Raw genomic sequence first — 17101 nt, 5'->3', positions numbered from 1 at the left:
TTCCCTAGGCACCTCGTGATATGTCAGAGTAATATTCTTTATCGATTGAGTTGAGAAAAAATGGCGACATCTCCCGCCCGCGGGATTCACTACAGAATTTCAAATTTCAAATGTTTTTTTTTTAAAACAATTTCATTTGTTCATGTGCTTCAACCAGGGAATGAATATAAATATTTATTATATAAATAATAAAATATAAATATTATTTCAAATGTATGGATTGTTTTTTAATTAGTCAAATTACTTTGCAATTTTTTTTTTTTCATTCAAATGTTTTTTATCGTTCAGATGTTTTTCAAGATTTAATAATGGTTTTTGTAACCATGAATTTGTCAATAACATCTAGGTTAATAAATTCGTAATATCGGGACGGTTTTTAACCAAAATAATTTGATGATTAATTAATATTAATGAAATGTCATACGCGGAGTACGGATCGCGGATTTTTATGCCGATTAATTTGAAGACGGAAAAATTTCTAGTGCGTGATGAAGAAATAGCTCAAGTGAAATCCGGTCATCGGTTGAAGATGTATGATTCTTATCTAGATATCCGGACGTGGAGTCCCAAGCAGTTGGAGACGTTCCAGTATTTTCGGGATGTTACGGAAAATCAAAATGTAAGAATTCACGTACAAACTTAATTACTCGTATTACGTACGCAATAAACTAAATTAGCAGCGAACCACTCGTTTCTGTTTTCAGCTTTATTTTTTTTGTTGGAGAAAAATTTTTGTTCAAAAATAATAAATATTCATAATTATTTTGCATTATTTTTCATTGATCTTCTTCAATTTTTTGGGGAATGAATGATTTTTTTTAGGAATTTTCGATTTCCATGGTTTTTAGGTAGGAAAAATTGTGCCGATTGATCATTTATTTGAGATCATCAATGACTTGACTTCGCATTCTGAACTGCTGATGCTGCGAGAGGAGCTCCAGAGATATAAATCCCTTGAACTTACCCCTGAGCAGGAGAAACAGTTGCAGGTAAAAGTGCCTTTTTTTCTACATTTGCAATTTCTTTATTTTTCTTTAATTAAAAAACCCACCCAACGTTTTGTGTCACCAATTTATTTTGCTAATATATCATATAATGTAATAATACGTTCTTCTTGAGAGAGGAGAGCCGGGCGAAATGGGACAGTTGCTGAAAAGAGTTTGTAACTAATTCTAAGTCATTTTTTTTCGCGAAAAAATATCGGAGACCGTCTAAAAGTCTCCCGATTTTTTTTCCTAATTCAATTTGAATAAAAAATGTATTTTATATATATTTAATATATATTTAATATTGCAGTCCTTTTTTGAATGGGTAATTCCATTTTTTTTTTTTCATTTATTCGTCTATAAATAATTCAAAACAATTTATTTCACCGTATACCATAAAATAGGATAAAATTCGATTGAGAAATGGCGGGAATATTTCAGATGAGTGGCCTCAACATCCCTGAGGACAAATTTGAAGTTGAAGAACTTGAGAATGAAAATGATGAGACTACAGTTTCTGAACTGTCAGAAGTGACTGTTGCGCAAAAATCTAATTTGAACAGTTATTCGCACTTCACATCTACCGAGAGTCTGGTCAGAACAATTTTCATTAAAAGATTTTTTCTCATAAAATAGAAAAAAGTGCGGGGTCACATGAACATGTATTTTAATTTAAATTGATCTAGTAGCAATTAAAATAATTGCTCTTCATCTCAACCTTAATTGCATAACGACGTAATTAATTTTAGTATAAAAAACAGAAAAAATTTAATTACAATTCCGATTTTACGTTAAAATTATGAAGACAATTATTTTCCCTCACGATTCCCTGATTTCAATTTTTTGCAATAATTTTAATAATTTTTTGGCGATTGATCAGACAATAAATTGATTTTATCTCTCATCGAAGACTTTGGAGACGAAAACCTATGACAGCGATGGAACTAGTCAAGTTTCCTCCAACTCCTCCACAATAGACGAACAAGTTACATTATCCAACCGAAGTTACGATAGTCGAGAACGAGAATCGACAACTGCTTCCATCGACTCCGAACGTACTAGAATAATTAAGAACGAGTCGATGATAATATCACTGGAAAATGCCCTAGGGGTGAATAATCAATTACCCGCACTAGTCTAATCATTAAACCATTTTTCATCAATTGAAAAAAAAAAAAAATACTTCCGCCAAAAAGTCATTTACTCAACCGAACTATTTACTATATACCATTTATTCATTCCATCTCCTTTTATTTATTCATTTAGTCTTTAAATATTGTGTTTCTTCATTGTATTTAAATTATCAGGATTTATTAAATAATAAATATATTGTCAGGTGAAGAAAGCAGAAATAGAAGAGATGAAAGAGAAAATGAGAAATCTTGTCGGGGAATTACGAGAGCGCGATGTTAAAAACAAGAATTTACAGGATCACGTTCTGGTAAACAATTTGTTTATTTAATCTCAGACCTCTGATTTGTTGCAACAATAATTCCTTGCATTTGCATTGCCGTGAAAGAATATGCAGCGGCAGCTGGAACTGATGAAAGAGCGCAATTCAGCAGTGGAAGAGTACAAAAAAGTAATTTACATTTGAGAGAAATTTGTTTAAAAAATGTGACATCGCGTGTGATTTTTTTTTTATTCCATAGATATCGAGTGGGAAAAACTTGATCGATCAATTGAAAACCAAGTTGGATGAAAAAAGGAATCAGTGCATTGAACTTACGAAAGAAATAAATAAATTGCGACAAAATTATAATGATGATCAGGTGCGAGCTGAGAGAGACGATTTAAATGTACGTAAAGTGATTTTAAATTTATTTTCGTCAAAAAGTTATTAGAAAAAATTTGGATTTTTTCTTCGGAGAAATGTATGAAATTGCATAATTGTTTACACAAATATTTTAATATATTGATATTTCTTCAAATATTCCTATTTTATTTTTTACTGAGATTTCCAGAAAATCTCCAAGAATTCCCGAGATTTTCTGATTTTCTTGGAAATTTCTTGGGACCGTCTAATAGATAAAAAGCAGAGATCGAAAATAAAATTAACAACAAATAGAATTGTTTTTAAAATTGGATAATTCATTGAGTAATCCCTGTTTATCAGAATAAACTTGAAGAATTCTTCCGATCATTGAAGAGTTTTGGAGTAGAACCCAGTGAGAAAGGGATGGAAAAAATACTCCGAGAGAGAAAAGAACTCATAAAATCAGAGAAACATTGGCACCTGCAGTGTTTAGACCGCGAAGAAGAGATCGCTGAATTATCGCACTTAATAGATCGAATGTGCAATAAACATCAGGAACGAGAGGTAAAAGAGTTTCCATTCCATTGATGATCTCACAACAAAATCGTTAAAACACAACGAAAAAATATTTCTCCAGAAATCGTCGACTTGTCCAATTGATTATAAATAATTCTCTCCCTTCCATTTTTTTTTATTGAATATAGAACGAGTTGAAGCAATCGATCGAACATCTGACAACCGAATCGAGAAATAAAAACACAAAATTGGACGAGTACAAAGACAAAATGTCATCGATGCTACAGAGTTTCGAAAATAAAATCCAGTACGAAAAATCGTTAGCAGATCGAAACGTCGAGGACGAGAATATCGATAAAGCATTGTCATTTTATTTGAGGAAATCGGTGGACAAATTCAATGAATTCTCTGAAGCTTTCGAGTGTAATTCTCCCTTTTCCTCATCCAAACCAATTAAAAAATAATTACTTCCCAAAACTCTGACTAACTAAAACTAAAACTGATATTTAGCACAAGTTTTCATAAATGCTAAAATCCTTGTGCTCCCTAATTTTCTGGTCCCCCATGATCGATAAATTTGTTAAGATCAAGTTTTTTATTCAGACTTTTGAAAAATCATTTTTCAATTTAATTTTTAAAGTTTAATTCTGAGATTTTGTCTGGAGAATGACAGATTTCTTTTTAGGTCTACGATCTGGTGGAGGAGACAGGGCTGGAAGCTCTGAGATGGAGCAGCTGAAGAATGAACTCATGGAGCCAATGAAGGAGCTGAAGAATCAAATCGTGAAGCGAACGAATGAAGCGAATATGTATCTCACTCGTTATGAAGAATGCCAGAGAATTCTGCAGGTTCAATCCGAGGAATTGAAAGAACTACGAGACGCAAAACACAAGTTCTACGATAATTCGTCAATGGTCGAGGAGCTGCAACAATCAGCGAGTAAAATGGAATTGAAGTAAATCAATCCTTCCTTTACATTTGCATTGTATTATTATTTAAATATATTAATAAAAGCCCCAATAACTCCTGATTGCATAATACTGGAAAATGTTCTCTAATTTTTCAGATTCATCGATCTGCACAAAGAGCACTACAATCTAACGAATACAATTCAAAATTTGACGAGCGAATTGGCCCAGAAGAACGAGCAAATAATAGACCTGGAAACCGAGAGGGACTCGCTCACCTGTAAAGTCACGAGTTCCGCAATCGAATTGCAATCGAAGGACGAAAAAATTGCATGCTTAAAGCTCGAGAACCAAAAAATCGAGGAAAAACTTAAAGGAGCTGAAGAAAATGCTGCGAGAGTCCAATCAGAGATGAAAGATCTCAAACACGAGAGTGACATAATTAATCAGTTGTCCTTCCTGCAGAAGGAAATAGCAAAATATGGAAAAGAAAAGAAAAAACTGGAGGAGAGTATCTCTCATCTCCAGGAAGAGTTCCGGACCTGTCGCAGCTCCAATCAGACTCTTGATGATAGCCTGAATGACAGATTGAAAGAGAGGGAGTCTCTTCAGGATAAAATAACCACGATGAAGCAAAATATCAGTCATTTGTCCAACGAATTGACTTTCAATAATTTCGATGGGAGGAATATCATGGGCTTACCAGTAAAATTGTGCGAGAGCATTCGAACCCTGAAGAAGCGCCTCCAGGGTTTCTCCTCAGGGCCGGAGGACATCAGGCAGAGTAATAATGATCGCTTGGAGAACGATGTGGAAGATTATCAGAGCCAGTTGTTTGGCAGTTGTCACAATGACGAGAAGACACTGAGGAAAAGCGAAATTTTTTACAATCGAAATTTGCAGTTCGTGGAGGGCAGCGAGGATGGACTACACAAGGTTGATTTTAAAGGATGTCCTGACGGGGTTAAAGGCACTCGCAGAGAGGGTGAACTGTCTTCTGGGGAAAAGGTAAAATATTTATTTCGATTTGTTTGATATTGGATCTCCGACATTTTGGTTTTGCTCGAAGGTCATCGTAATTTAGTCATGATCAACTTGACAAAATTTCTTGGCTTATAGTTTACGACCTAGGTTTAAACTGTGAATTTATTATCCTCAATTTATATTAGTTGATGAATTAATTAATTGTCGGGCAAAAATTCATTGGATTCATTTCAATATACACCGATTGCCACTGGCTTATTGTTAATTAGATTTTGTTAATCGTTCTCATAATAATTGATTATTCAGGATGACAGAAGCCTGAGAGGTGATACGCCAGAAAATGTGCAGAAGGAAAAGAATTTGGCAGGTGATTACGAGAGAAAGGGATTTCCAGGTGAAGGTCAATACTACAATAATCCTGTCGGCACTAAAATCTGGACTTCGGTAATTTGAATTTCATTTTTCAAAACCCAATGTCCATTGACTGAATCAATTTTAGAATTTCGGGGAGAAAAGTCCACAGAAGACGGCCTTATTCATAAAACCAGAGACAATCGGCAATGAGACTCCGAAAGTATCTGTCTTCAGAAATCCCCAGAGTCTATTCTCAGATGCTAAAAACACGATTAATGTGCATTCCATCGGACAAACTAATATGAGAGCTCCTTTTTACGACAGGAGTCCTTTGAATGAAAGGTATTCACAACATTCATATTTGATCGAGACTTTCAATAATTATTTCACACGGACGATCCTCTGAACTCCCAAATCATCCGAAACCTAGTTCCTCACCAAAAATACCTTTTTTGTAGCTCTCATCCTTTTTTAAAATAATATCTAACATAATGCCCAAAAAATGGTCTCGAAAAAAAATGGATTCATCCCAGTTTACAATTTCTCTACTGAATTTGTCAATTGCAGTTTTTAATTATGACTTTTAGATACGGAAAAGAGTTGCCCACAGCTAGATATGAGTACCAGATCAGATCAGACAATACATCAATGCCCAACAAGATCGTAAGCCTTTCTAATAATTAATAAAATTAAATTAATAAATTAAATACATATTTCCAACTACATGCGATTATTAAATTAGTTCCAGATGGATGCGTCAAATCGAAATTTCATCACGGCCTGTAGTGTGCGCAGGAAAAATGAAAATTAATTCTATTCACTTGCACCTCAAGATCTTGAAGAAATACAATCAGCACGACTGAATAATTTTCAACTATTTTTTTGAATATCAATTTATTTCATCGAAATGGTAACCAACATGACCAAATCATTATCATGACTTAATTCTTATTTTTCTATCAATTTATTATCTATTGATGTATTTACAATATTTACATAGTTATGGATTAAAGTACATCGAACTTGCAACGTAATCTTTCCTCTCGAAAGATCGATCGATCACCTAGGATGTAATCAAATAATACTGACTCATAATCATCATTATATAAAAAATAGATTTTCACCCTTTCTTGAATTCCCCTTGGAAACTCAAAAATATCAATTTCGTATTCGTTTTCATTTTTTGGAAAAATGTTTAATGTGAAATTCTTAATCTCAGCTGAAAAAAAAATCCATTCGCTCTTCATTTCCCATTCTTTTTCGCTCTCAACGAGAAGAGAGGGAATGCCTGAGGCTAGTGTTCTCATTAAGGTATTGCACAACGTCTGAGAAGAGTAATTCGAATTGTCCCTGAGGCCGCGTCTGCATCATCCAAAATAAGACCGAGGGTGAGACACGACCCAATTGATGGCGAATCAAAAGGAATTTTTCATCAGCACTGAATATTCAAGTCAACTTGACTCTTCACTCGGGATTTCGGAAATCTGAACATTCTCGGTGGAAAAAAAAATGGATTCCATGATCATCGCCTTCATTGGATTAAAAAAAACGTGACACTCACTCCTGAAAAATTAAAATTTCGGGGACTTCGATAAACGTTCCACTTCACTCCGAAATCGTGATTTGTCTACTAGAAATCACGTAAATCACGAAAAATAAGAAGAACCCATGATTTCGTATTATTAATGAGAAATCACAGAAATCAATCAAGAATATTCCGGAGATAATCTCACTTTGTAAATAACTCCTTAATTCCAACAGTCCCTGTACCTGAACGTACCTGAAATAAAAACGAGATAAAACTACGTCTCGGTTTCTTCACTGACCGCGCGTTTCTGCACAAAAACGTCCCTATGATCACAAACAGTGAAGCTCTTGAGATCAGGTGTACTGCTAGTCTGGGATATGATCTTCTTGGCCGAAGGAATGCAGTCAACAGTTCTTCTTCTACTGACATGTGTATCCAAGGGTCGTTTCCACCTGATTCCCTTCCTCTTCCTGCCACTTCCAACGGAGCCCTGTCTTCTCACCAGGAATTTCGGTGCACTCCTCGTCTTCGGTGATTCGTTGGCATTTTTAATGCTGACATCATTGAGCTCTGAGAGATCCTCTGAGAGCTCCTGAGAGAAGGCAGAGTTGAAGAAACCCTGTGGCTCTTCACTGGGATCATCTTGGGATCCACTGCGAACGGTGATGTAAGGCGGTGGACTCTGGATGGACAACGAATGGTCAGTCGTTGATTCTCCATTGTCCTTTGTACTGGGATATGTCAGAGTACTTTCTTCCAGATTTGTGGCACTGGGCCAAGGCCGAATACTTGGCTGCGGCTTCTGGCTGAATGGGAAGAAACGTCTTCTCTCCGATTTTGGCGTTAGTTTTGACGATTTCTTCTGGGCAGACGACACAGGCTGTCCTTCAATCTCGTTAAACTCGTGGATATCCAGTGGTATAACTGTCTCTGAGTAATTCCGGGAGACTTTTGAGGCTGAGGGATTACCGATGATCTGCCTGGAGCAAAGGAGTTCACGTGATGATTTGTGGCAAGAAGATTATTTGTTTTGGATTATTTAAAAAATTGTCTCTTCATCTACATGACATTAATATACATTTCTACATAGATTAATATTATATTCATGAAAGGGAAAGAACTCACCGCTTGCCGTTCAGGGGACTGTCATTTGGATGTGTCGCAAGACTTGCAGTTGATGTTCTTGGTGTTGGGGTTTGTTGTTCTGACTCTTCCTCTTCTGTTATTTCTGGCAGGAACATTGTTTGTTTTTCCTCCGGAACCCTGACAAAAGGAATTCGAGAAATATTGGAGTTTTTTTTTTTTAATAAAATTGGGATTGAGGGAATGCACTGAATCAGGCAACACGTCGATTTAGTTAGTCGATCAATTGTGAAGGAATATCTCTCAATCTAATAGAGATAAAGAAATTCCTGTCAATACCTTTTTTTTAGCTCTCATTCACCTCTACGAAAAAGCTTTGAGTACAATTTTCGTTATTTCCCGCGGATTCCGAGATATTCCTAAAAAACTCACGGGAGGAACAAATCGGTTTGTTACCCTTTACCGATCGGTACCCAAATGCCTCATTGGATTGGAAATTAATGATGAATTGAAGTGTTTATTCAGGATGATACCTCTCAAGAAGTATTTTTAGTACTAACATCATATTGGCGACACTTCCACGATACGTTTTACGCTTGTACGCAGCAGCGGCTTCAGTATAAGGCAGTGTGAGATCTTCAGAGTCCCAGTAGATGTCTTTGACGAGAGGTGGACACCGATTCATCAGCGTATCAACACCTAAATACGAGACCTTGGTGTGTCTGTCAATGAGCCAATTCAACTCGAAGTCCTCGTCGTCGTCGCCGAAGGGGTTTATCAATTGCTCTGCAACCTGACGTAATGACAGAGGGAAATAATTATTATGGAATGATTGGACGGTGAAGATGTACCTTGAGTAATCCCATGTAGAAGAAAAATTGAAGGATCGTGAAGATTGGTAAGTACTGGTCCAGTTCCATTTGAAAGGGCTTCTTGTCCCCTTTTATGTATTGTCTACCTATCAAAGCAACTACGAAGAAACTGTACGTCGCCAGAGTGACTACTTGGGTGTAAACTAGAGGAATTGATACCCAATCGTAACTCCAGAGAAGTCCACATTTTGAACGGAAATCGTTGAACTCCTAGACAAGAAATTATCCATTTTTATCTATGATCATTTCTTTTTAGAAATGGCAAACTGGGATGAGTGGATTTTTTTCGACTCCAGTTTTTACTCTATTTCTCGAGATTGAAGGAAGATAATGATATTTTGATGAGAATCTTTTTTGTAGCTCTAATCTTTTTCTATGAAAAATGTTTATGCGAAAAATTCACTATGTTCATTCAATTCCGAGATATTGGCGGAAAACTTGACTCTGAAATTCGAAAATTCTCATTAGCAGTAAAAATTTATCTGTATGCCCCATTATTCTCACCTCCATAACTATTTTGAGTCCTTGAGCATCGGGAAGTCTGTGGGTTCGTCGTGCTTCTTTCAATAAATTGATAAACCAAGTGCACGGTATCCAATAGGTATTGAACTCAACACTGGGTACTGATAGAAATAGTTCGAGCTCCAACGAAGTCATAAATCCTGAATCGACGACGTGATCTAGCGTTGGGAATCGCCGTTTAACAGCTGAACTTATGGATCGCAGCACCAGGATCAGAGATAGATTGAGGTATCGCATTAATGATCTACGGAGCATGCGTCCGTAATCATCGTTACCCGTCACGTACAGAGCAACACTGTGCATCACTCTTGAACAATGAACTTTATCATTAAAAGGGATGATGGTATTTATTCGTTAGCATTTGCAAGGATTCGGGTCTGCAATTAAGGAATTTATTTTTGCGGAAATCATAAACTTATAGATGTAATCTGAGAGAAGATAAATAAAAAATCCATGAAAATCCATGATTTTTATTGTATTAATTTCGTCAATTACGATTTGTTTACGAAATGTTTTTTTACATACGAATTTTTCCATGTGAATCAAGAATTTTCGGTGTAATTCTCGAGTTCTAAGGGAGATAATGGAATTTTCATCATATCCTTTTTTGTAAAGTTAATTGAGATCTATAAAAAAGGATATGATAAAAATTTTGCTATCTCCCTGCGTTGTGGAGATATTTCTGAAAAACTCACCGACGAAAAATTGCGCTCTAGTGTAATTACTCCATAAAAATAAAAATCACTCAGTTAATTAATTATTTATAAATTCCGCCTAATTCGGTAATGAATATTTATATTTTCATGCTATCATCTTTTTTTTATGAAGAATTCTGCACTTCAAATTAAAAGTTCAATCGCTCATTTTACCGCCAAAAAAAATATTCCAATTCTTTTGTTGCAAAAAACTTATTGAACTTTCAAATTTCAATAAGACTCCCTCCAAGACGCATTTTCAATTGAAATCCAGTAATTCCGGTATTTGCAAAAACCTATCAGCGAAGCCGAGGTCATTTTCTGTCTGAAGTGAAAGGTAATTGAAAATAAATTGAGTTTATGGCTAAAATATTTCTTCACTGCTGTTGTCTTCGGCTGATGTTGCAACTCAACATGTTGACATCTTCAGGATTCATTCATTTTTCGATTGAATAGATGTACCACTTGGTATTTATCGTGAAAGACTAAGGAGATTGTTTTCTCCCAGGACTATTATGCCATTCGATTGCATATCGTTAATTAGCATTCGTAAGACAATATTAACTTCTTCATCATAAAATATTGATGCCTGAATGGAAAATGTAATCGTCAAGGGGTGACTGATTTATCACTCTGTTCCATTCATAATTACGTTGACTTCATAATTAAAAAGGTGAATAATAAAAATTTTACGATCGATTGAAATTGTTGACCGACTTGCAAGTTGCAAAATCCAAATTAAATATTATTAAATGTTGCCAGTCATTCTTTATTTAATCGAACAACATTTCATGGTTCCATGGTTAGTTTATAATCTTAGTAGTAAATTATTTTTGAAATTTAATAATAAAAGAAAAATTTTCTAGCGCCAAAACCGAATTGTTTGATCTGAATCAAAATCAGGGGAGATGAAATTTATTCGGTTGTGGATATTTAATTAATATCGATTAGAATGTTTTTATTTTTCAGTGTAAGCTTACTTGTCTGGCCAGGGAATTGCCATGTATTGTTGCCACCATCTTTGGGCAACGTATGCAACGTAAAATCCCAGGACGAAGCTCAAGGGGATGAGACTGATGAAGGTGTCACAGTAAATAACAAGCGCCTCAAATTTTCTGCAACAATTCAGATTAATCCAGGTATCACACTGAGATAAATAAATAAGAAATGTCTAAAAAAGAATGCAAATCACAGCCGAAGGGTGAGACTTCGATTTTAAAAATTTTGGTGAATATCAATTCATGAAATGGTACACCAGGACAAGTGATTTTTTTTTCAAACCAGTTTTCAATCGATATCTCAAAATTGAAGAGAGATGACGATTTTTTCATGAATACCTTTGTTGTAGCTCTCATTCTTTTCTATAAAAAATGTTTCTATAAAAAAATCGGTATGTTCTCTCAATGACGAGATATCGCGTAAAAACTGATGTCGAAAAAAGGCAATTATTGATTTGAGGAGAAAATCCCAGTAGTTCTTTTTTATTTAAAAAAAAATTAATCAAAAGATTATCAATATTTTTATCCTAAATCACTTGTTTTTTAAACAAATGGATACTTAAAGAACATTCTCAAACCAATTCGTCTCTTGGTTGCTAAATTAGTTCTGCTGTTTTCTGAAATAATTCTTAAACGCAAAATCATTCGCATAAATGAACTCATAGATGTTTCGAAGGACAGAAGCAGAAAACGAGGAGAAATATTCGTAACAAGGTTTTAAGAAATAACAATTTAAACGTTGTCTCATTAATAATGAAAAATAAATGAAACAATCCAATCACTGGACGTTGCAAATGAATTTCCATGACGTTTAAAGTACGTGGGTAAGTTGAAAAACTAATTTCTGTCGGTTTATGACGACATTATCGGTATAATTTCTTACTCCTTGTAGGTGTCATCAAAAAGGTGGCGATAGATAGCTGAAATAGCAACGAAGAGAACGCAGAACAACAATAATTCCCTGTAGATGAGTTTGTAGAGGGATCCTCTCCACATAAACAGGAGTCGTGTGAATCCACCGCTGGTCGAGCTGGCGACCTCGTACTGATACGATACGGTCATATTTATTAATTAATAAATTACAACTTTCCATTGAGTCCCGATACAATGCCTCGTATCGTTGTTTCATCGTCAAACAATCCCACCGCAATTTCCATCTCATCCTGATAGCGGCATTATCTCCAGTTGTCTATTAGGTAATTGTTTAATTGTCGAGGAATATTTTTATGTCGGGGCTCCTGCTCTCACCTGCAAACACCCAAAATTCATCATTTCTTTCGCCATTTTCGTACGCATACATTTCCTCAAAATTATTTTCTTTCCAAATTTTTATGTTCCAAATTTATTTAATATAAATCCGGGATGAATAATTGTTTTTATCATTTTTTTATCAGTCGTTTTTTGTTTATTGATAAAATTTGTTGAATTTGAAATAATAATTGAATAATTATATTATGAGAAAAATTTATTAAATTAATAATAATAATAAAACAGCAAAAAATACATCAAAATAAAATCGATATCGATAAATAATTTTTCATTTTACTCTGGCATCTACAATTACTAAATTAAATAATCTAGATAATTAATAAATAACACGAATAAATGATAATAAATAATGAATAATTTATGTTGCAGTTGATTTTCACGCACTTATTTTTTCAATTAAAATATAAATTAATGCATTCAAGTCTTTTGCAGTCCGGAAAAAAAACCGCGGCGCGATTTTTTCCCGCGGTTTCCTCATTCTAGAAAAAAATATTCGCAAAAAAAGTGCATTAGTCTCGGAGTGGATTTCTGCTGTTATTTTATCCCACTATTATGTGGATTCGTTATTCGTTTCTGTTCTCCACTTCGAGTCTTATCGCTTGAAAAAAAAAAGAGCACGAGAGTTTTCATACTCGACTATTGTCGAGTTTACGAGTTTATGCCGATTGTTTTAATCCAATACACAGCCATATTGTTCCCGTCATGGATTTTCGATTCACTGGATATATTTATCACCACGACGGATGGATGTAACAATGTAACTTTATCGGAGCTCGTACAATGCTCCTTAAATATTTTGTGTAAATCCCGGAAGAAGAAGAGGATCATTTTGAAAATATAATCCAACTTCTGTAATTACCAGGGATTATCCCTAGTATGAGAATTTCACAATTGAATTTGGTAATTAGTATATTAATTACATCGTCAATCGAATCGAGGCTGTGAATTAATCGATTAATTTAGTAATGAAGAATATTTAAAAAAGGAATCGTCGATTATTCAACCAGTAACTCAGTATTGATGTCTCAGAGAATTTTCAATTATTCAATTACTCATCAATTAAGAAAGTGAAATGACTAATTACTTCGTTTATCGTCAATTAGCAAGAAGTACAATATTCGTTACGAATTAATCATTTTTAGTAAATTGAAAAGGTGAAATTTCTTTTTTACAACTTCATAGATTTTCTTCTAGAATTTATTTGATATTTTTCATTATGCAATTAAATATTCAACCATTTTCCAATTTTGATAATTCTCTACAAAAAATCGTTTTCAGATAAATATCAAGGCGCTCAGTAATCCCAGAAGTATTTATTAAGAACAAATAATTCTTTGAAATTTCCCATTTCCCATTTTATGGTTTTGAAAAATTTTTATTTGTTGGTAAAAGACATGCGCAATAAAAACAATTTCCTAATTTTTTTTCTAGCCACTACTTCCTGCATCGCAGAAGTCAATCATCGACGGAGGAAAAACCATATAGCAATAAATAATATCGCTGTCAAATTTTTTCCTCGTGGATGACTAATTTTTCGTGGAGCAGAATAATTATTTCTCCATTGCCGATCAATTTTCAACAATGAAGTAAAAATTCAGCGGGTAAGATAAATAAATCCATAAATTCATCAATCGGTAATTACCACCTAGAGTAAAAATGTCCGTTTTTAATTTCAGATTGAAGACAAGAATTCGAGTTGAGATTCAGATTTTCAATCCCCGAACAGAATTTTTCCGGAAATAACTGAAGGCCTGAAATGGTAATTTGGCGTCAGCATCGAAATCCAAATTTCCGTCATTCGGATCCAAATTCGCCGATTTCGCATGCCTAATCTCAGATCCCCTTCCACCGGTACCTGGTAAATCACAATAAAATTGACGAATATTTAAAATAGACGGGAGAGAACCGATGGTGCATGAAAAATCGGTAAAGGTGACAATTGTGCCGTCACTCGTGCACTTATATATCCCTTTGGCGAATAATGCGTTTGGCAGTTGCGCCAGTTGCAACGTCGTTGATAAATATAACCGGGGACCCCGAACTGACACTGTCTGCTCAGTTTATATTTTGTCCCATGATCTTTTCCGTAATCCTTCGGATTTCGTCATTACCGAGAAATTTTTACACGCGTCATACTGGGAGGAATTACGCCACCGATTGAAGACGACTTGAAATTTCAAGCGAATGATCTTCATCATTTTTTCATTCGCGGTAAAAAGGATTATTGAACTAAATTTTGAAGACTTTTTTTATTCTGTTAGTAACAATTTTAAATTTACCATTGAATATTGTTTATGGAGGAATTGTGAGGGCGGAAAATGTGGACGCAGATTGAAGCTATCAAGCCATCGGTTGGACCAATAATCATTTGGCGATTCTTGGAGAGTCGGATAAATAAACAGATATTATTTAACCTGAGTACATGTGCACTTTGAATTCGCTATTGTTTATATTTCCGGTAGATCTATTTATTCCCCCCTTCGCGCGTAAGATCAATTTTTCTAATTGATTTTTTCAAAGAAAAATATTTAAAAAGCTTTCTAAATGAATTTTAAGTTGTGGAATTTTTATTTATCAGAACTGTCACGAGTTTCAATTTTTTTTTCTCCTTCCGAAAATGCACGTAAAAAGTAAACAAAATAATTCATGAGTCCTAATGAAATTTCCATTTTATTCCGGTTAACAAATAGATTAATAACAAGACTCCATCAATTTATTATGGATTAAATAAAAAATTGAATTCATTAAAAAGAAAAATCGCAGACAATTCCAAAAAAAAAGGCAATGAGCCTTAAAAATTTTGATTAATTTTCTAAATAAACAAATTAAAGTATGAGTATTATTTTAGAATACTTTTGACAACTTTTCCAAATAATCACCATTTTACATTTTTTTTCGTTGTTGAGAATATTTCCATTGAGTTACCATTCTCACCGATGAAAATAGCTGATGCCCAAGAAATTAAAGAAAGATGCACTATTTAATTCGTCGCACTAATTGCACTGTACACGTATGAGGGGTAGTAATTGATGACAAGTGTTCAACTCGAGTGCTCAAGGCAGACTGTTCTTGTTGGACAACCGGTGTTGGTTACCGGCGCTGAGTTATTCCTTTCAGTTTGTTTCTCACCCTCTCCACAACCAAATCTGCATGTCCAAACTTCCCTGTTACTTCAGACTGCACATTATCTTGCGTCGAATATGCATCCAATGGCAGAGACCCAAATTCACCAATGTCAAGCGCAGATTTCAATTTCATCAAAGATACACAGCCACAGAAAAAAAAAAAAAATCCTTAAAAAAAATTACCGTAAGCTTGGATAATTATCCCCATAAAATTCCAATTGAATTAAACAAAATTAAAAAAAACGCAAAAAGTTTAAAAAAAAAATTAACACAGTTATGTATGAATATTAATTAATTATTAATTAAAAATATAAAATATTAAAACATATAATAATGATTATTATTATTGAGAAATGTATGAAATTATCATTTATGGTTAATAATAATAATAAATAATGTGGGTGGAATGAAAAATATTAAATTATGTTTCGACAATTTCAAAAATTCGCATTATTATTATTATTATATATTATATAGTAATTTGTTTATCCATTTGTCAATATCGTAATTATGCGTGAGGAATTACTGAATTCTTTTGATTGATTAAAGGATGATTCATCGGGAGAAAATAATACAAGTCACATCGTAAGAGTAATTTGCACTGTGAATAAATTAATAATATAACAAAATCAATGAAAAATGGAAATTTCAGTGTAATTATTGAAGACTAATGGGAACAGGGAAAATACGAACACTCGGGTAAATATATTCTTGCATTGCGAATTCATTATTGGAAATAGTAATTGATCGTGAGGTTTTACGATTTTCCGGTGATTCATCGAAGGGCGATTCATTAAACGGAAAATAATTCATCAGATCATACCGTCGTAATTAATTGAGTGTACGTCAGGCCTGTTGTTTACGAAGAAATATTTTTAATATTATTAATTGCAAATTGGGGAATTTTCGGAATATTTCGCGACCTTTCTTTATCAAAAATTGAAAAAATACAAAGTTAATTGAAAAAAAGATAATTGGAGATGCAGTTGCCAGATGCATTACCAGAACGAGATGGAAATTACGGGTCTATTGTTTTCCGGAGAAACAGTGATACCTCCATTGTTTATGAAATTTAATTTTTTTTTTCTGGTATTATGAAGCTAATGTTATGAAGGAATACTCGATGTTTCAGGAAAGTTTTTGGGTATTGGATTCTGGTTGATCATCAATTCATCAGACGTTATCTTCTATTTTTACACGAGAAAACTCAATTCCATCGAATGGACAAATAAACAATTTCTGATTTACGTGTCAGCAGCACGTGATGCATTCAATCTAGTTCACGAGGTCTTGGGCAATTACTGAACGTCAATGAAAGGTAAGGAAAAGGTGCGGTTATTTTGCTCCACGAGAAAAGTTTTGATAAAAAATCTCGAATGTCTCCTAGATCGATTTTAGATGAAATTTAGCCGACTGTAGAACGAGTGGAAGGGGGAAGCCACATCTTGGGGAATTTCAAATGAAAAAAATTATTCAATCTATTGAATATCGTTCGATCCCGCCG

General features: G+C 34.2%; 2 protein-coding genes across 5 annotated transcripts; one reads left to right on the top strand and one right to left on the bottom strand.

Moving 5' to 3' along the window:
* Positions 1-334: 334 nt before the first annotated feature.
* On the top strand, positions 335-6317 carry LOC105263856 (golgin IMH1). 2 transcript variants are annotated; one of them, XM_011300330.1, is made up of 15 exons: positions 335-619; positions 849-989; positions 1428-1580; positions 1897-2097; positions 2323-2427; positions 2506-2568; positions 2639-2785; positions 3103-3306; positions 3447-3681; positions 3944-4214; positions 4326-5175; positions 5458-5595; positions 5651-5847; positions 6093-6168; positions 6248-6317. In XM_011300330.1, the coding sequence occupies exons 1-15, from the start codon at positions 416-418 to the stop codon at positions 6314-6316; spliced, it is 3054 nt and encodes a 1017-aa protein (XP_011298632.1). In that variant the 5' UTR covers positions 335-415; the 3' UTR covers position 6317. The 2 variants fall into 2 exon arrangements, with proteins under 2 accessions (XP_011298632.1, XP_011298634.1); XM_011300332.1 differs by lacking the exon at positions 1428-1580.
* A 22-nt stretch (positions 6318-6339) lies between these two features.
* LOC105263857 (bestrophin-4) lies at positions 6340-15579 on the bottom strand. 3 transcript variants are annotated; one of them, XM_011300333.1, is made up of 8 exons: positions 15352-15579; positions 12087-12451; positions 11186-11320; positions 9493-9817; positions 8968-9198; positions 8677-8909; positions 8159-8296; positions 6340-8013 (listed from the first exon to the last, which is right to left on the bottom strand). In XM_011300333.1, exons 2-8 carry the CDS (start codon positions 12263-12265, stop codon positions 7308-7310), a joined length of 1947 nt encoding a protein of 648 aa, XP_011298635.1. In that variant the 5' UTR covers positions 12266-12451; positions 15352-15579; the 3' UTR covers positions 6340-7307. The 3 variants fall into 3 exon arrangements, with proteins under 3 accessions (XP_011298635.1, XP_011298636.1, XP_011298637.1); XM_011300334.1 differs by having other exon boundaries at positions 15398-15579; XM_011300335.1 differs by having other exon boundaries at positions 15407-15579.
* Positions 15580-17101: the final 1522 nt, after the last annotated feature.

The sequence above is a fragment of the Fopius arisanus genome, unplaced genomic scaffold (assembly GCF_000806365.1).
Source record: "Fopius arisanus strain USDA-PBARC FA_bdor unplaced genomic scaffold, ASM80636v1 scaffold00017, whole genome shotgun sequence".
NCBI lineage: Eukaryota > Metazoa > Arthropoda > Insecta > Hymenoptera > Braconidae > Fopius > Fopius arisanus.
This window is presented reverse-complemented; position numbering and strand designations above follow the sequence as displayed.